Source organism: Echinops telfairi, unplaced genomic scaffold (genome assembly GCF_000313985.2).
Source record: "Echinops telfairi isolate 266 unplaced genomic scaffold, ASM31398v2 ScPeMD7_7475;HRSCAF=8513, whole genome shotgun sequence".
NCBI lineage: Eukaryota > Metazoa > Chordata > Mammalia > Afrosoricida > Tenrecidae > Echinops > Echinops telfairi.
This window is the reverse complement of record NW_022111379.1, coordinates 11,296,735-11,316,802: the sequence shown is the minus strand read 5'-3', so window position 1 is coordinate 11,316,802 and position 20,068 is coordinate 11,296,735. Positions and strand designations below refer to the sequence as shown.

The 20,068-nt window shown below is 48.7% G+C and overlaps 1 protein-coding gene across 2 annotated transcripts in view; it reads right to left on the bottom strand.

Annotated features, from left to right (window-relative positions):
* Positions 1-20,068, bottom strand: part of PEAK1 (pseudopodium enriched atypical kinase 1) — a 226,985-nt gene that overhangs the window by 48,393 nt on the left and 158,524 nt on the right. For both annotated transcript variants that reach the window (XM_004711979.3, XM_045285808.1), the window contains exon 3: positions 14,604-17,844. In XM_004711979.3, the coding sequence (XP_004712036.1) occupies positions 14,604-17,728 (3,125 nt within the window). In that variant the 5' untranslated portion in view covers positions 17,729-17,844. The remainder of the gene's footprint in view (positions 1-14,603; positions 17,845-20,068) is intronic.

Sequence of the window (20,068 nt, the reverse complement as noted above, 5' to 3'; positions counted from 1 at the left end):
CACAATCTGAATGAAGCCAGGCAGCCTGCACTCTCCAACTCTTCAGTTTAACCAATCCTGACACCGACCGTCCTCCCGCAGCACTCTCCGTTTCTCTGCTCAGCAATTTGTTGCAATGGTGACTTAGAAGAACTCACAGAGCATACTCCCACTTATGTGGTTTGCTAGGGAAGTAACAGGCTACAGCGTGGGATCAGCATCTACTTGGAAGTAACAGGATACAACTGGACAATCCTGACAGCTTTCAACCAGAACAGTTCTCAGCGAGGCTCATAGGCAGGCAGCCACTCCCTTGGCTATGCCTACTGTCTGGCCTCGCTCTAGGCCCGGCCTCTGTAGCGGAACCTCACTCTTGACTTAGCCTCTGCTGCCGGGTCTTGTTCTCGACCTCTGTCCTGATTGGGCAAGTGCTCAAGCTCCTTAGCTCCATCAATAAGTGCTCTGGCAGCAAGCCTCCTGCCCAAAGGCACTTGGCTCTCCCACTCCACAGGGTGGCAAGCCCCATACAGCTGCCTCACTCTGTGGGCCAGTGTGCCCGTCAGAGTTTGTGTGTGCCAGTCTTCTAGTTCTCACCATCTCATTCTACAGCACACCATGTCCAGTGGTACAGTCTCCTGGATTGAGTAGGTTCCGAGCGCCGATACCCGGGGCCCAAAGGACAAGAAACTCCAGGACCTTCTGGATAGTAGTGAGCTCCCTCTACCTACTCCGACCACCAAGACATGAACTGACCGGTCCCTTCAGTAGCCACCCCCCGCCCCACGCCCCCTAATCTGGATAGTAATCAATCAAGCCTTACAAAGGTTTTACATACCTTGTTTCCTTGTTTGCATAGTAAACTGTCCAATCCCTGTAAGGCACATAAAATAGACAATTATCGGGCAGGCCGTGGCCCAACCAATCATTTTCGGCAGGATTATAATAAACCAGAGAGGACATATATATGGAAAGCCCACTGCACTGCACACATACCCACAAACTACTACGAGGAGGAGGATCTGGCCCGGTTTGAGATTGATGACGTTGGTCAGGAGCCCTGGCGGGCTGAAGACTGCCTTCGACATGGAGTGTCGTAAGTCGAGTCTACCAAGATGCAGCAATGTCTCCAATGTTGGTGTCTCAACCAAGGACAGAGCCAGGCACAAAGGGCAGGTCCCTGTGCCAGAGGAAGCCACTACAAGAAGAGGGACCACCGTGCCTGCACCTTCTACGCAGCCTCCCAGGGGTGCTTCCTAAAGTACCTCTTTGGATAGGCTGTTCCTCGCGCCACACAGACTTCTGGTTTAAGGTCAGGTTCAGACTCGCCTTGCAGGTCATCAAGACCCTGAACAATTTAACTGTCAATGCATGTTTCCATCGTTAGTCCAGACTGCGAGGTACAATCCGTCAGCTCTAAATACGCCAAGTCATGACGGCCTGGCCCTGGGACGTAGCACATTCTGCACCCTTCCGCAAACTGCCTCCCTTCTTGTTTCTAGCTACCCCCCACTCAGCTCTGACGACTAAGCTGGCTCCAGTTCTGCTGGACCATCCACAGGGGCCCTTCCTTCTCTGGGCACTCATGGTAGGGAGCTGGGGTTCACAGCAAGCACTGAAGAAGACAGCCGGGTGGGATCCAGGCAGCAAAGTACCTGAGAACGTCACCAGTCCCGTGCCTGGACGTGACTTCTGCCTGTTCCAACGGGATGGGGCCGGGTAGCAACATGGAGGAAACAGTGGGGATGCGGAGGTGCTCCCCTACTAGAAAATCAGAGAAACGGGGCACCGTCCCAGATGTTGAGTGAAGCTTCAACCATGTTTCAAAACACACACACACACACACACACACACACACACCCAAGCTCATTACCACTGAGTCCATTCCGACTCATAGCGACCCTGCAGGACCGAGCAGAATTGTCTCTGTGGGTTTCTGAGATTGCAATTCTTGACAGGGGTGGAAAGCCTCCTCTTTCTCCTGCAGAGGGGCTGGTGGTTTCAATCCGCTGACCTTGTGGTGAGCAGCCCACGGCATCCCTCACTGCACACTGTCAGCTGGTTCCAGTGCTCCACTGAGCACCGCGTTATTCATTTCAAGCTGGCCCTTCTCTCCGCTCTTAACAAACTGCCACCACAGAGGCACCACGTGAGGACAAACCGCTTCTCTCTGGAATTAAACCTTTAAGGATCGCCCGATGACTCCCATCAGTACTATATGGCAGCTGTGTTACATCATGGGCGGAAACCTGGCCTGGAGGCATGAAGCCAGTCTCAAAGCTGGAAATGGAAGTTTCATTCCCGTTCTGCCACCAGCACCACTCTGCGCACACCTCCCATTACTCATCTGTAAAATGGGGCAGTGACGGCTGGGCGCTGGCATGAAGTGCTTTTAAGAGCGTGAATAATGACGCCGATGTTGAGTACTTTAAGACGGCTCAACAGGTCCGTGGATCAACCGGTGGCAGTGGGATCCTTGTTGGTCGCAAACATAAATTCCTGCGCTCAGGAGCTTGGGACACATCCAACTGACTTAGCGACCATCACTGATCACAACAAATCACTTTGGGGTCTGTCTCTGCAGTCAGAATCACTACTTGCAAAGTGGCCCTGGGAAAGTCAACAACCTCCCTGGCCCTCCGTTCCTTACCCCAACAATGGGGAGGCTGCACTGTCGGAGTGCTGGGAAGGCTGGAGGAGATGGAAAAAGGAAGCCAAGCAGTTTCTGGAAGGGAACATAGGTCCGGCACAGGCTTCAGATTCAAGAGACAAACAAGAAAACAAAAACAGACCCGACTCTCCAAAGATCCCCCGTTTGACTTCTCCACAATGGCATGGACCCCTAAGCAAGTCACTTGGCTTTTCTGGAGTTGCACCAGGGAAAGTCCAAAAGCACTGCCACGACATCAGAGAGACCCTGACTAGACAAAGATACCAACGTGCAGCCCTGCAGTCCCTCGACTGAGCTCCCATCGAGGGCTCTCCAGTGCTTTCGGAAGGTAGTGCTTCAACTCCCTCCCCCTCCCCCGATGCACTTGGAGCTTCTCAATTCACACCAGGTCAAAGTAACATCCCAAGGGGCCCAAGAGAAGTCTGAAAAGGTCAGGTCAGGGCTGTAGGCAGGATGGGCTAAGATTTTCCAATGAAATTCTCCTAGGTGGCCCTGGATACCCTCCAGGAGTGAGCATGTGCATTGCCTGCCCCAATTGGGCGGAGGGGAGGGAGTGGGGAATGCTCCCATGATTGCCCTGCGACCTTTGAGAAAATCTAACAAGATGACTCCTTGGGAATCCCCCAAAACAGTGGCCATCACCTTCTGAGCTGATCTTCTACCTTGGGTGTTAACTGGCCCAGCAGATCCCTTTGGAAGCCACTGTTTTGATTGGGCCTTTGAAGCACCCTCAGGAGAGACCGAGACAAATGTAGGATGGAGAGAACCTGTCTGTAGCCACCCACTAATCACAGAGATGTGTTTACATGTTTTATTTGGAATCAGCCCACGCGTGGACGAACCAGAGCCCTAGCGCAATATTTTTGACATACTCGTGGAACTGCTTCCCAGGAGAGGAATCGAAAGCTCTCTGAAGACTGCTCCCATCACAGTGCACACAGGAGCACAGCCCTTCTGCAACCCTGTGTGACTCAGATGGAGTCAAAATTTATGAATTTCCCTAAAGTAGGATTATTTACCAATTCACCCAGGACTTCATGAACCAGTCTGACTTTAGGACCAGTATGTCAGCCAGTGCAGACATGATCTTTAGAAATGCTGCCACTCCAGAAGTTTTCTGAAAGCAAAAGAGCAACGATCAGGAGAGCGAGCGGCTACTGGGAGCTTCCTCTCCAATCAGTGGTTTTTCTTCAGGGGAAACAGGAATTTGACCTTCAGAGGCCCGTGTGGTTTAAGCACGGACAGATGACTTTGGTATGGTTTCTTTGACTGGAGTTGAGGTAATGAAGGGGAGGTAGCACGGGAGCTGAAGGATAGAACGTTCTCATGGAACGTTCAGGAGAGGGCATCTTTTCCCGTCGTCATTTGGACGGCACAGGACTGAACTGCCTTTGGCTCTCATGCCTAAGGTTGCTACCAGTTGAAGTCAACTTGCAAGCAAGGGGCAGCAAGTCTTGGATGTGCTTTCTTCACACTAGATGCAGACGCACGTACACACAGAACCAAACTCCAACTCCTTTGCTGTGAGCTGTCAAGTGGGTTCCAACACATGTGCAGAGTAGATCCGCTTCCTAGACTTTTCAAGCCCGTAATCTTTCAAAAGCAGCTAGATAGAGCTTTCCTCTCTCCTGCCCCAGGGCCCTGGGTGGGCTCAAACTGCCACTCTCTCGGCAAGTAGTTGAGCATTTAACTGCACCACCACCCCCCACCTCCAACATGATGTGATTTCTTTAGCCAGTCCCAAACTTGTCCGGGGTCTGGCTGCAGTGGCTGTCGGCCCTGTGTAAGTGTGTCAGAATAGACAGAGCAGGTCTCAGAGGTCAGTCCTGGGACTGGCCATTTACAGGGGCCAGGGAGTAAAGGTTTGGGGCTTTGCAGGCCATATGGCATGTCACAAGGACCCAACGCTGCTGCTGTAGGACAATGGCCACAAACAACATGGAAAGGAATGAGCTTTGGGGTGCTCCCATAAAGTCATCCACAAAAACAGGCTACAGGTTGGTTTGGCAACTCCTAGTCTTAAACCCAGGATTGACCGTTGGATTATCAAGAAATACAGTTTAGTCTTAAGGACTTCTAAGATCATCAATCTGGCCTTGGCAGGGCAGAGGGAAGTTGTACACACACACAGAGTTCCTAAGGGAGCACAGGTGTGTCAGATCCAATATCCCTATCCAAACCAGAAGTGTGACTTGGATAGAATAGTCTGGATAGAATCCCAGCTGTTCAGGGAAGACCTGGTTTTCTGAGATGTCTCTAGGCCACCCAAACACATTTGACTGTGTTAGTATGAGGAATACATGCTAACTAGGACCCTGGTCAGAGTTAGAGGGGCTCAGTAATACACTTGGCTTGAGAGGAGGTTGTCCAAAAAAAAAAAAAAAGCAAAGCAGTAGCTTCTAAGTGGATCTGCTGGGCCAGTTAACTTTAAGACAGAGAGAGGTCAGCTCAGAAAGTTATGCCAATTGATTTTTTGGGATCCCAAAGTGGTCATCGTGGTAGATTTCTTAAAAGACACAAACAACCCTGGGACATTGTGTGGCAGTTAGATTTTATGTCAACTTGGCACCCATGTGAAAGTATGAGGGTGGAGTCCAACCTACCAATCCGGTCACACAGGACTGGCTGCAGTTTTGGATACAGGGTGAGAGGGAAAGGTCGGAAACAGGATGCCTCCTACTAGCCTTCTGGCTTGAGCAACTGGAGGGATGATGAGAACTTGATCATGTCAACACTGTAGCTGGGACAGATTTATAGGGAAAAACCAAGAGTTCTTGAATGAAACAAAATTTCATTTGAACTATCTGCTTGACGTTTAAATAGTGGCCAGTTGTATGTTTATGTCATAAATCCAGAGGAGAGGTCAGGGAGGGAAATATCAACTTAGGAATCATCAAAATATATGAGAGGGTATCAAAAAACTCAAGGAAACATTTGGTTTTTTAAAACCAAATTTTCCATGAACCTTCAGAAAACTCCTTCCTATATGGCATTTAAAATGTTGGCACCATATGATGTGTAGACAAAGATTATCCACAAAGATGGAATGAACCACTTTTGGAATATGGCTGTGATTTTTTAAAAATTAAGCCTATAATTTTGATATAAAATCAAATATTTACAAATAAATGATGTTTGGAATTTGCTTCAAAATAATAGAGATAAGCAGCCGGAAGTAGAAATAAAACAACTGTCCAAGTGGAGTTGGAGGTTAGGTGGTGTTCACTGTACTGATCTTATCTCCCGTGAAGTCAGTTCTGACCCATAGCAACCAGAGAGGACAGAGGGTTTCCTAGGCGGTAATCTTTTATTTTTCTTAAAGACAGTTTTATTGACATATAATTCAGGTGCTATACAATCTAATGGTTTAAATATATTAAAAGAGTTGTGTAATCACTACCACAATTTTAGAACATTTTCTTTATTCTTTTACCCATTATTATTAGCTTCTGATTATCTACTAACCCCACCTGCCATAACCCTAAGGAACTATTAATCTAGTATTGTCTCTAGAGATTTACCTATCCTGGATTTCATAAAGAGAAAATAAAACAACAACAAAATTAAACACAGCAAACAGCAGTCTAAGAAAAAGCAGAATAGAAACTAGAACAAATTAAAAATGGGTCAAAAGGGAAACCATACGATAATATGTTAAATGTTAACCTAACCATACCGCAGTAATCCATTTTCCAATGCACCTTATCTGAGGACGAGAGTATTCACATCCCTGGTCTACGGCACGAGGGGATTCCATGGAAGCTTACTCTGAGTGGGGGCTCTGAAAATGGATTCAGCCAACAGCTTCTGCGAAGTGCGTGCTCAGGATTCAAGCGCTAATGCGATGACCTCCTCTGATTGTGGACTTTATTATTTTAAATTCTTGGGTCACATGGGCTGATGTGATCCTTCCCCTTGGACTTAGCGGACATATCACTTAGTTGACGGTTGGTTTTAAGACACGCCTGTAAGAGCTCAGATGCTAGTCTGTGTGATACAGACTCTCATGTTTATGGGAGCAGATGACTGCTGGTGACTGTGAACTGCCGACCTGCTGGTTAGCAGCCGAGTCCTTACGCTGGTGTCACAACAGTTCTGAGCCAATCCATCTAGATGGAAGAGTCTATTGCTGTCAATATAAATAAATGACTCATTTTTAAGGTGGGATCCAAGGACAGGAGTTTAAGTGAGGGGCTCTGAGAAGAAGGAAGCTAGAATGGCGGGGCGCATTCGTGATAAGAGGGTGAGTAAGCCGACAGAGGTGGTCAGATGGTTGCATGTGCACGGCCTTCCTTCAGTGTGGCGACATGCCTGGATACAGACTTAAGAAAAAACACCTGGCTATTCTTAGATTGCTTGGGCAAGACCCTAAAGCAACAACTATCTGAAGTTCTGGTTCCCTAAGCAGAGTTCCGTAAAGGGATAACATTTTTATCTCTCTCTCTCAGAAACACTGCCAATTACAGGAGACATAATTAACTGAGTTCTTCCTATGAGTTAGATGTTACATAGGGAAAAAAGTGCCTGTCAAGTCGATTCTGATTTGTAATGATCCCATAGATGTCAGCGTAGAACTGTGCTCCCCGGGGAGTAGACAAGCATATCAACCATTGGTATCGGCTAGGGATTCCGTATTATTTTATTTCCAGACATTATTTTATCTTGTCTTTAGAGTATCTCCGTAAGGTGTCGTTGGGTGCGGACTCATAGCGACCCTGCGTACAACAGAATGGCACCCTGCCCAGTTCTGCACCGCCCTCATGATGAGATTGATGTAGGAGGCCATTGTAGCAGTCACCGTGTCAATCCACTGGTAAGGGTCTTCTTCTTTTTCACTGCCCTTCTACTTTACCAAACTTGATGCACCCCCACCCCCCACCCCCACACATGGACTAGTCTCTACTGATAAGGAGCCCTGGTGATGTAGTGGTTTCTAGTTGGGCTGCTGACCACAAGGTCAGCAGTTCAAAACTACCAGGTAATCCAAGGAAGGTCCGAGGGAGACAGACGAGGCTCCCGTAAAGAGTTAGTCTCAGAGACTCACCGGGACAGTTTACCCTCCCCTGTGGGGTCTCTTTAAGTTGGTATCGACCTGATGGCTGTACAGTTTTTTTGAGCCCCTCCTGATAACATGTCCAAAGGACACGAGACCAAGTCTCACCTTTCTTGCTCCGAAGGCGCACCTGTACTTCTTCCAAGATGGATGAGTAATATCCTTGCGCTTCAAAACTTTAAAGAGGTCTTGTGCACTAGATTTACCCGGGGCAGGTAGCTAGTATTATTATTTTTCATGATGTAATATGGAGTCCTGTGGTATGGACACCAAAGATTTGCAGCGACTGTAAGGGAGGTTAGTGCTTCTAAAAGTGACAGCTGCGATATTGCCAACTGAGCACAGACCAGACTAATCACCAGGTTAACGGCTCTTGATCCAAACTAGCCAGACAGGAATGACAGGTATGAATCCACTCCTGAGCCAAAATTTGACCCCCTGGAAGCATCAGAAACAAAATGGAATGTGAAGAAAAAAACTCCCCAAAATCCTAAGAACAGAAGTATGCCATTTTCTGGCTTAAAAACGGGTTCCTCTCCAGAGCCAACAGGATAAAGGTGAAGCATCTCAACATAACAGAGGCTCATTATGGTCTCTCTCGGCAGTCTCACAATGTTTTGTCTCAGGATTCCTTTACACTATTGAAAACTGAGAATGTGTTTAAAGGTCCGCTCATGTTTACATGGGTTCTATCTACTGAGATCCCTTTGATCAAAGAATAAAACCAAATTTTAAGTAATCATTTAATAATAATATCATTTCACTTAAAAAAATCTTTATCTGGCTTCGTATCAGACAGCTGAATTTTCACATTAGCTTTTGCATTAAATCTGCTGTGACAGATTGTTTTGATTGGAGTATATGAAACACAAACCAACCAACCACTAACAACACAAAAACCTAGTCTCACCCATAGGTGGAAGAGCTCAGCTAATTGTGGATGTTCTTCTTCAGGACTATCCCAGAACTTGGTAAGTGGCAGCTTCTTACAGATCGTTTGCAAGGTATAATCTGAAAATATTCCAATGACCATTCTGTATTCAGTTTCATGAAAATCCATTGGTCTGGCTTGTGCTCAGGCATAAATTTGCACTAGAATTTCCTTCAGAAATTAGTGGTTCACTTAGTGCAGATTTTTCCGAATGTTGATGTATTGAATTATGTGAGTTTTATTTTAAAAATCACTTTTGCTCATATCATCAATCTCACTGCAACAATGTTTCAGTAAGACTGTGAGTCAGACAGTAATGCTACAGGGGGTTTAGGTTCATCCGTGTATGGGTTTATTACAAACTAAACACATTTAAACATGTCTCTGGGATTTGTTGGCTGGCTGTAGAAAAGTTCTTGTAGTAGTCTGAGGGGACTTTTACAAGTGTGTGGGAAAATTCCACGATCTTTTATGCCACTTTCCCATGCACTTTCTGAAGCACTCTCACACAACTGTCATCATCCCATTAGGTTGCCCTCGTGAAACTGGGATTTGCTTCGGAGCGGTCTGCTAGCCAATTCCACTCAAGTCAGAGGTCAGTTCAGCGGGTTACGACAACTATAATTTCTTGGAACTGAAAAGGGGTAATTGCGGTGTATTTTCTCAAAAGACAAAGGACAATTACGCGGATTAGGAAGAAGTTTCAAGAAAATGGACAACTGCACTGGTGAGAAGAGGGCAGGAAAGTTGCACCAAGAATTTACTTTCCATCACGAGAACGCACCCGCTCATTCTCTGAGGACAGCAAGCACTGTCGCCCGGAATCGCACGGGGAATCGTTACCCCAACAACCCTTCAGCCTCCACCTTGGCCCTCTAGACACGTCTTTCTGTTCGCCCAAATCAAAGAACCAGATTTGAGCCCCCCGAGGATGCCCAAACTGCTGTCTTGACATGGTGCCAATCAAAGAGCACAGAATTCTCCAGGGAAAGGTTAGAGGGATGGGAGCCCCGCCTTCAGAGAGAATATACAGACTCAGATGGCGGGCGCTACATCGAGAGGCATAGCTTCACATTTTGATAGTGTCTCTGACTTTATAGCACACTTTGGACTTCCTTGTGTATAGGAAGCTGTCATGGTCATGGACACAGCTTTTCAAAACCAACCAACCAAACAAAAAAGCCCACATTTTGCTTGAAAGCCTCGATGATTATCCCCAGAGTGACAGCCTCACTACACCCATTCTTAAGAAAATAGCTGCCAAACACCCACGTCTAAAAAACCACAGTGTGTAAGTCAGGTGGGGCTAGCTCAGCTTTACAATCAAGCGATTTCTTAAAGAGTTTTTCCCTGAGAAAACCATGACACTTTGGCACGCAGCTGACGCACTCTACGTACACCTCCCATTTCATCCCACGGAATTGCTGTTACACAGGGCTGAAATGGAAGGAAACGTGCTGCTTCACCAGGGACATTCCTAAGGGAGAGGGGCTCATTTATTGATTGATTTATTGCGACGAGCACGTTGGGTGCTGTGGCTTTGATCGGTGCTTCGATGCACAGTCACCCACTGTTGTTTCTGCCCCATCGGTGGAAACGCCATCCAATCAGTGAGAAAGACAAACGGTGACTTCCCAGTATGACCCAAGTAGTTTGACCTGGCATGAGCCACACTCTACGGCCACCAGTCTGCCCATCTTTCTTCCCCAGCCACACATCCTGCTGTTGTGTGCCGCCGTCCTCTTCCCTCTGCTCCCTTGCCTACCATGTCTTTCCCACCCAGCTGGCAAACTCCTATTTGTCTCTTCAGATCAGGCTTGGATTTGGTTGATGAGAAATCTGTTGTAAGTGGCTTGAGTCACTGACTTGTGTCTCTGTACCATTCTGCTAACACGTGGTTCAGCATTTACTACATGGGGGTTGAGGGGCTATGGGCATTTGAACGAAGCTATTTTGGGTTGGTCAGGAGCTCTGCTGGCACAGATGGAGTACTGTATTGCTAACTAAAAGGCTGGTGGTTCAAACCCACCAGCAGCTCCGTGGGAGAAAGACAAGGCGGTCTGCTTTCGTAAAGATTTCGTTTTGGAAACCCTATGGGGCAGTTCTGCTCTGCCCTGTAAGGCTGCGATGTGTCAGAACCAACTCAGTGGCTGTGGATGGCTTGGGTTTCTGGATTTGGGTTGGTGGTTTGAACCCACTTACGAGGCTCTGTGGGAGAAAGACCTAGTGGTCTCTAAGGGTTACAACCTGCTGGGACAGTTTTCCTGTCACTTGGGATTGCTCTGAGCAGGGTCAAGTTGACAGGGCCCTAAAACACTAACAGGTGCCAGATCCCCTACTAGACCTTTTACATTATTTTCTCATGTCCCACAGTTATCAATACAGCCACTGCATCCTGTAGGATTGGACAGAGAGCTGAGGCAGAACGTACACCCTAGCCCCGTATTCTAACAATGTCATAATCTTGTCCACCTTTTACTCCAGAACCGAACACTCCATTTGACACACAGGTATGACATTTGATGGATGTCTTCTCAGTGGTCAAATAAATGGCTTTACTAACAGTGCGGTCCCAGAAAGCCAGGCTCTCCCGAATTACTACTCTCTCTCCTGCCTGAGACCCAGCCTTCAGGGCAGGCTGGCTCATTCGGCATGCCTTACATCCAGGTTGGGTTTGGAATCTTCATTTACTTACCGCAGGAAAAGCACATTTTCACCGCTTCCTTCAGCACGTTTCCAGCAGTGGGATGTTAATTCAGTGATTACACTGCCATCAAGCCGGAAACACAAGTGCTGACATTTGACAGTAATGCCTGGCCTCTCAAAACTGCTTCAAGTAAATACCAAGCGTGTAGCCATGGTAATTTTTGGAAGAGCAAATGCTGTCAATTTTTCAAAATGCTCATTTATATTTCAAAGGTTTCTAAAAGTTAGTGGAAAAGGAATAAGTGGACAATTACTGAATATCTTCTTCTATTGAGTCTGGGACATGGCAGAGCGTGAACATGTCTGTCCCTATGTCTTTGAGAAAAAATAAGTCCAGGCATCCCCTGCTTTTTGAATGTTCACTTTACACACCACTTGGCCTTTGTGAAAGACCTATGTGAGTTTCTCCCGTTCTTGTGAACAGAAAGAACTCCAGGGAGGATTTTCCATTTTACGAAGAAGGGAGAAAAGAGCAGCGAGTGTTCCGCAAACTGCCCAGTGGGCCCAGATCATATCCAATGACACTTAGGCTCTGAAACAGCAGCACGAACTCCAGTGTTCCCCGAGACAGCTAAGGGTCTTCAGTGGTTTGATGTGAAGACAACAGGATCTGGGGGCTCTCTTTCAGGTGTGGGGATTCCCAGCGGTTTGTCCCATGTCAATGAATGGGAACTGCTTCTTTGCTTTATACCATTTTGGCTTACGAAAGGCTTCATGAAATGTTCGTCTTTTCATCCACGGGGGATGCCTGTACTGCAATTACTGCTTTACGTAGATGACAGCACAGAGTTTTAGGACGATTTTACGACGGGTCACATTCTCAACTCTGGACCAGCAGCATCAGCATCAGCATCAGCGAGGAAATGGTTCTCAGACCAAACCCCCTGCCTCTGAGTCAATTCTGACTCACAGTGACCCTACAAGACGGAGCGGGACTGCTCCTGAGGGGGTTTCTGAGACCGCAACTCTTTTCAACAGCAGACAGCTTCCTGTTTCTTTGATGGAGCAGCTGGTGGGTTTGAACCACTGATCTTGCCTTTAGCAGCCCAATGCCTAGTGCACGGTGTCACTAAGGCACCTCAGGAACTAGTGAGGAATGCAGATCACTAGGCCTTACCCCAGAATTCCTGTTTCAGAAACTTGGGGGGTGGGGCAGGGGGAGCCCTCCAGGTGATTCTGAGAGATTTTCAAATTTGAGCATCAGTGGAGCAGGCAGATCATGTCATGTGGATTCATGGACATAATCTAGAGCGATCAATTTTGGAAACTATGGCTGGCCCGTGCAGAAGCAAATTTGTGAACCAATAAATAAACTGTCTTATAAGAGCTGTGTCCTGCCAAATGCCTGGGCAGCCCTCCCGCCCAGGTACAGTCAAAGGGGAGTGTCTCATTCAATAGAAGAGAGGCCAAGTGCTTCCTTGGCTCTGCCTTCTGGGATGTGGATAAATACACCACGGCCGTCCTTAATGAGGAGTACAGCCACTTATTGATCTGCACGAACCGTCTGCCATTCCCCGGGTGGTAGCTCCAACCATGTGCTGTTTAAGTGGCTCCTTTCCTAAATAAAATAGTAACCTGCGAGACACGGCTCTTATTACTGGTGGAGTACAGCATTCGATCATCCACATTCACTCCCAGCGACAAGACTATTCTTTCCAGGAGTATATTACCACGATTCCAGCTGCTTTTGCTATTAAATGGACTTGAAGAATACAGGGAACTTGCTAACATCTTGATAACTCCTTGGTGTGTGTATGTGTAAAAAGCTCATTTTAGTAAAGGGTATGTATATATATAAAACACGCTGGCATTTTGCTAGACAAGGTGAAGGCATTATGTGCTCACTTCATTTTAATTTATATTTTTGTCCAGAGACAAACTGGTAAGGGAGACTGCCCTTTTATCAGTCTGCCGCCTTTGCTGGATAGAAGCTCAGACGTGGTAGGGAAGGTTTCCTCAAGTCAGGAAGGAGAAAGATCCAAAATGGGACGAATGGCGCACTCAGGGCAGACGTTTGTTGAAAGAAATCATCCTGATTGCCACAGACTTAGGATACTCGTTCCTTGTTTTTATTGGCAGTTAATTCTGACTACGATAGAGACGCGAAAGGAAAGCGTAGGCTTTCTAAATATATGTGTGTCTGTGAACGATGCCAAGTGAAGATGTAAACAGTTTTGCTTGGGACGATGCAACAAGCCAGGAAGAACATAAGCTCGGGAGTGAGTCCTGACTCTGACCACGGCCAGCTGTCAGACAATGGCCCACTGTGACCTCCTGTGAGTTTCACCTTTCTCAGCTGGGGGCCACAACGCATTATAGGACCTGAGGTAAACATCTGGGATGTTCTTGGCACAATGTCTGACAGAGAGTAGGTGATCAAGAAAGAGTTATTGAAAGTACTGCGGAAAACCAATGCCCAGAGAACTGATGTAGGTATACATGGTGGAGTGTAATACCATTTGAGTCTCAATCTCGACAGCTAACTTCTCCTCTTTTACCTGCATGTTCAGTATCCCCCCTCTTTTCTCCTACAAGGTGTCCCGGTGGCATAGTGGGTTACATGTTACAGTGCTAACCCTCAAGGTCAGCGGTTTGAACCCACCAGCTTCTCTGGGGGATAAAGATGAGGCATTCTGCTCCCACAAGAATTTACAGCCTTAGAAACTCAAAGGGGGTAGGGCTAGTCTGCCTACAGGGCTGCAATGCGTTGGAATTGACTTGATGGCAGTGGATTTGGCTTTGATTTTTCACAAATCAAAGTCATCGGGTAGAAGGATTGGACAGGAAAGGGCAACAGTAACAAACAAGCAAATGCTAGTAATGCACATGGAGAGAACACTTTGGTGACAGCCAGAAAGAACTCCTTGAAAGGTTTTATTTCATCTCCAGTGAGGGCAAGACGACTACTACCATTCATTCATTTGATTTTCCCCCTTGCGTATGCAATGTAGCATTCCAAAGTAGCGAATTATTTACTGCTATCAAGGTGTGACGGATTGGCTTTCCCATCTCAAAGCCCCTTTGCATTCACCAGGAAGCAGCATGCTACTTTAGCTGAAGGTGCAGGGCCATAAACCTTGTTTAGTGCAATAAGATCACGCCAAAGATAGTCTCACCTTGGAATGCAGTGATAAAGACAGATGCTGGCCACAGCCTGCTCCTGACAAACAGGGCTCTTCGGCCAAGATACAGCCACCTGAGCACCTGAAAATGTGTTTTCAAAACAAAACCAAGCAAACGACACTCTGCCAGTTTATTTTACCTACCTGAGAATTTTTTTAGGGAGCAGTGTTGGCGAGGAGTGACTCCTTCTCTTCTCTGACTCCTGGCGGAAAGCATCCTCCGGGCCACCCTTGCCCATGACCGCTGTCGGATCGGCTCCGGCCTGGCTCCGCTCCACACTGAGCTGGCCTTGGGCAGGGTCGCACCTGTACAGGAAGACGATGGTTGGCTTCTCGCTGGACTCAGCTCTGGTTTCCGCGAACCAGTGGTGGCGCTGCACTGGCGGTGGGGGCAACATGTGGATGACCGTGCCGTCCAGCCCCACCAGCTTCCCCTTCTCTCGCTCTTTCTCCTTGTCGTCCTCCTCATCGGTTTTCCGACGGCGGAAGAAGCTTTTAAACGATATCCAGCGCTTTGGTTTTGCGTCGGCTGCCCGCCTGCTGCCTTCCGAGTACAAAACCGACTCGGCTTCCGTTGACCTGGTGGGGCTGGTTGGCTTGGTCCAGTTGGTGAAGTGCCTCTGCAGGAGGTTGCTTGCGTGGTACGGCGAGGACGTGGAGCGTGGCGGCGGGAAGGGGGGTGCTGGCTCACTTTGGGCGTTCGCCACTAGCTTGGAGGGAGGGATGGCGAGTGGCTTTGAGAGTGGGTCTTTCTGTGCTTTGGTTGGAGGGCTCTCAGTGCTCTGCGGGGCTTCCGCCTCGCCACTGGGCTGAGACGTGAAGAGGGATTTGGGCCGGGCTGGGGTATTCTGGGCCACCTCGGCGTCTGGAGGGATGGCATAGAGCTCTTCCACGCTGCAGGCTTTGGGGCCAGATGGCGGCGTTTCTGGTGGAGACTGGGGAGGGTGGATAGAAGCCACAATCTGTGAGAGAACGGTGCTTGCTTTCTCCCTGCTGCTACTGCTGCCGCCGTTGGCCTGAGGCTCCTGGGGGTTTTCTGCTTTGGCCGCAGGTTCTGGGGTGGGTCTCAGGATCTTTGTTGGGGAACTGTGGCTAGAACTATAGCTTCTCTGTGGTGAGGACTGGCCTCGGCTGAGACAGTTGTTAAACTCCTGGACCTTCTGGGCCACGGAGCCCCTCTGACGTTCCGTGCTGCTCGAAAGCCCTTTCGCATGGGGGCATTCCGTGGGCTTGCAGGCGGTGCCGTCAGACACTTGGCTTTCGTGTTCTATTTCTTCGTAGGTATGGCTTATGATACTCGCGGTCTTTTCCTTCGCCGAGAGCTCGCCGCTGGTTCCCAGGAAACTTTTGTAGATGGCGAGATTGTCGTATGCATTGGGATTGATTACAATGGGAACTTTGATAGCGTTCTTGGAACTCCGGGCGTATGTGGGCTCGTCGTGGATGATAATGGGAAAGGGGGGCATGCCAGCATTGTTGTAACTGTTAAATTTTATTTCTGACAAATTGGGTGACTTTACAGGGATGGTTCTGGAGGAAACGTTGGTAGCTGTCGGCGAAGTGGGTGCTGATTTGTGACACACTTTCCTGGGCGGGATATTTGGTCCAGTTCCAGCACTCGCTAATTCCACCTTGGGTATCTTTTGTCGTGGACTGGTACTGGAAGTCCATACTTCCTGGTATCGGATTGCACTGGATTTTTGGAAATGGGCACTTATTTGTCCTGGTGTCAATGCGGGTGATGTCGCCGGAGAGCTTGGGGTGGAAGATGAGCCTTTTGTCCTCGGTTTGCTGGCACCCTCCAGGTGCCCGCTGGCCATGGCTGCTGACACATCCACGACAGTGTAGGGCTTGCACAGCGGCTGCTCCAAGTTCACGACGCGGTAGGGCTTTGCTTGCTCTTCGACAGGCACCAGGCTGATGGTGACTGCTTGCCCGGCGATGTCCGTGGAGGCTTTGCTCTCTGGCCTCTCCGTCTGTACTGCGATCTTGCCAGCCCTCTCTTCCAGGCGGACAGCCAGGACTGCTTTGTGTGTCTCTGGGGCCCTCGTGGAGCCCTGGGAAGCGTGCGGTGCATCCTCCTGATCGTTACCAGAGAGACTCTCACAACTGGGTTCCGTTTCCTTCATGTTTTTAGCAGCATCGCCCTGGCTACCAGGGGACAACACTCCCCCATTGCAAATCTTCTGGGACAAACTACTGGCTGTCTCAGAGCGTGACTCTTCTGTTAAGGACGAGTCTGGGGATGTGGAGTCGGAGGACACCATGCTCTGAAGGCTTCCGGGGCCATAGGAGACCACCGAATTATCTTCACAGCCGTTCAGGATTTCGTCGTAGCTGTCGTCATAGTCCACGGCGCAGATCCGCTGCAGGGACTTATTTCGCAGGGGGACGGTGTTCCACTTTTTGCCCACAAAGAAGCGGACGGGTGACAGCGTGTTCGCCCTGAAGTTGGCAAAGCGAGGCTGCCCTCGCATGCGGATCTCCATGGCCAGCAGCTCCTCGTCGCTCTCGTCCCAGCTCTCATGCTCCGCCCCCATGGAACTGGAAAGCACATCACCCTCACTGTCCTCGTCACTAGACAGTGCCGGGTAGCAGAAGCGGCCCCCTTCGTTACTGATCACTTCTGCGGCCCCGCTTAGGACCACGCGCTTCCCCCGAGGGTCCTTGACCGTGCCCATCAGGCAGCTGGGCGGAAGCTTCCTCTCCAGCGACCGTTTGTAGCAATTGTTGATTCTCCCCAAGAACGTTTCCCTGGGGCTCGCGTCATTTCCCCCGAGAGGAGGAGTGCCATCTAGGCCGGCTATCTCCTTGAGCACGTCCGTCAGTCCGTTATTGTTATCTGCGACCTTCTTTGCGCTGTCGAGACGGCTGTACGGCTTCGGGACATGGCTAAACCCTTCGAGAGTCTCTTCGTTGTTATTGCTCGGTGGTTTTGGAGTCAGGGCCGCCCTGTTCCGATTCCACCCGATGACGACGGGTCTGTTCTCACAGTGTTCCTGGATGCTGAGCTCACCGCCCATACTCGGCCCCTCGGCCACCATCATAGTGGGCTTCACAGCAATGGTGGGCTTCTTGGCCACGGGGGGCCGGAAGTTCCCGGTGTTCCTGACGCGGTGGTTGTTACTGTGGTTGGCATTGGTTCTCACGCCGCCATGGGCAGCCTTCTCGGGGTCTGCGGGCAGCTGGTGCAAGCTTTTGGGTTTGAAGCAGTTTTTGCATTCGCCGGGTTTCCAAACGTGTTCAGTAAAGGTGTTACAAGCAGACATCTTTTTTAAAAGAGGGCTTCACAGGCAGGGGTGTTTGTTCAGTGCATGGCAGGCCGTCCGTCCTTTAGTTTTTGTTTCCCTCATGTGCCATCGCCGCTCTTCTGAGTACGCTGAATCTATGGGGGCGGGGAGAAGAAGAAGGAGAAAAATCATAATATAAAAGGGACTGCGATGATCATGATGCGAGACCTGGGGAGAAATGTGGTTCTACACTTTAAGCCTGTCCTTCAAGTCAATGGAAAAATTAACTGACAGAGAAACTAATTTGGACAGTCCCAAATCTCTCTTCATACAATCAGCAGTTTGGGAAGTTTGCCTTTTAACCATCATCTTATGCCATCACATCCAGTCATTTACCTTTCACTTGCTGCCTCCAGGGTGACGATGCTGTTGGCGTCCTCTCCCGGCCCGCGGCTCTCTCTGCTCTCCAACCCACCGGCCTCTGACCCCGTTTAGTTCACTGTAGGTTTTTCTTCACCTACCCTTAAATTTTTGGATCTCACACAGACTCCTCAATCTCAGTGCTCATTCAAAATGCGATGTGAAAGGACTTTCTCCCGGCGACCCCTGTTCTCAACTCTGAGTCATGGAGTCCCTCTCACCAGGCCTCCTTCACCCACGGGGCCACCTTCTTCCTCCTCTTCATTTGGTTTCAGGCCACGTCACTACCGTTCATCTAGGCGACTGAGCTTCAAAGTTCAGATCATTTCGAAGCCCCTCTTCTTTCCACTTCTACCTCTATATCTTACTAATACCCCCAATTCTCAGTGATGCCGAGGCCGATTCTGGCGCACAGGGCCCAGGAGCACAGGCTGGTCAATTCTATCTCCTGTTTTTCTCTGGAACCCACCATTGCCATGACCAGAGACTGCTAGCTGTTGTGCCAGGATTCACCTTCTCTTGCCTGGATTATTGCAACAGACTCCCAGGCCTATAGACTCCTCCCATCCTAATCCACCCTCTGCATCCTTGTTGCTCAACAGTGCGGTCCTCGGACGAGACCAGCAGATTTCACTGCTCTGTATCAATAGCAGGTTTAACTTTCTAAAATGTGAATATCATCTTATTTACCTTGGGTGAACATTTTTCTGTGGCTCAGTCTTACCTAATTCAGTGATTCCCAATAGCAGTGTGCCAACTGGGGGTTCTAGATAAATCAGAGCCACGTGGGGAACCAACATGGGCCCTATGTAGTGCAAATCACTTGTGCACTACAAAAGGTGGGTTGGATCCACCCAATGGTGCCCTGAAAGAAGGGCCAGGGGTTATGCCTCCTTCAAGATTACAGCAACAGCGCACACAACTCCACGAAGCAGTTCTACTCTGTGCACACGTGGTCATCACAAGTCAGAACGGATTGGATGGCAACAGGTTTGGTTTTGGGGGAGCGGCCCGAGAGCTCCATGGCTGATGTCTTGGAGACTGGTCTAGGAAGAGGTGTTTTAAAACAAGTTCTCAGGCTAAGTCTAGGTGCAGTGAGGAGCCTCTGAATTATAGGAAGAAATCCAAGCCTCTTAGCGTTACACACTTCTAACCTTATGTTCTGAAAAATGAACAACTCTTCAAACTCAAACTCCACTGCCACCGAGTGAATTCTGACTCATACTGACGTTATAGGGCAGAGCAGAACTGCCCTTTGGGGTTTCTGAGACTTTAAATCTTTACAGGCGTAGACAGCCTCATATTTCTCCCGTGGAGCAGCTGGCACATTCAAACGGCTGACCTTGTGGTTAGCAGCTCAGTGCTACAGGCCTCCTTCAACAACTCTCAGCATACTCTGAACCCCTTTGGACTATGCAGTTCTCCTCAAACTATCAAAGCCTTTTAGACACCTACCTATGACCAAGCACATCAATGATCAAGAACAACCTGTTTCCCCACTAGGTTTCAAAGCCCTTTAAGGCACAGGCTCTACCTTACTCACTTTTATACGATTACCAGAAGGAGCGGAATGAACACTGGATGATTAAATGTGTTGGTTTTCAGGCTGAAGAGATCCATCTTGTGGCTTCTACACCTGTTCCCGCAGACCACTACCCCTCTTAGGTGTCTACTTTGGGTAGCATAGGCAATTGGCAGTTGGCACAGAAAAACTATTTTCATGGCTGGGAAGTTCAACTCCTTTATGTTAAATGAAAGTGCCAGGATCTTTGGTTTGGTCAGAACCCTAACCTTTTCACCAAGTTCCAGCATGCATCTGAGAAAGGAACATTTTCTTCAGCTAATCCATTCAGTGCTAAGTCCCATTTAAACAATGCTTGTAAAGTACTCTGCTTTAGTGGACCAAGGGCACACTTACAGACCAAAGACATTCAGAGTCCAAAGACTCTGTGGCTAACA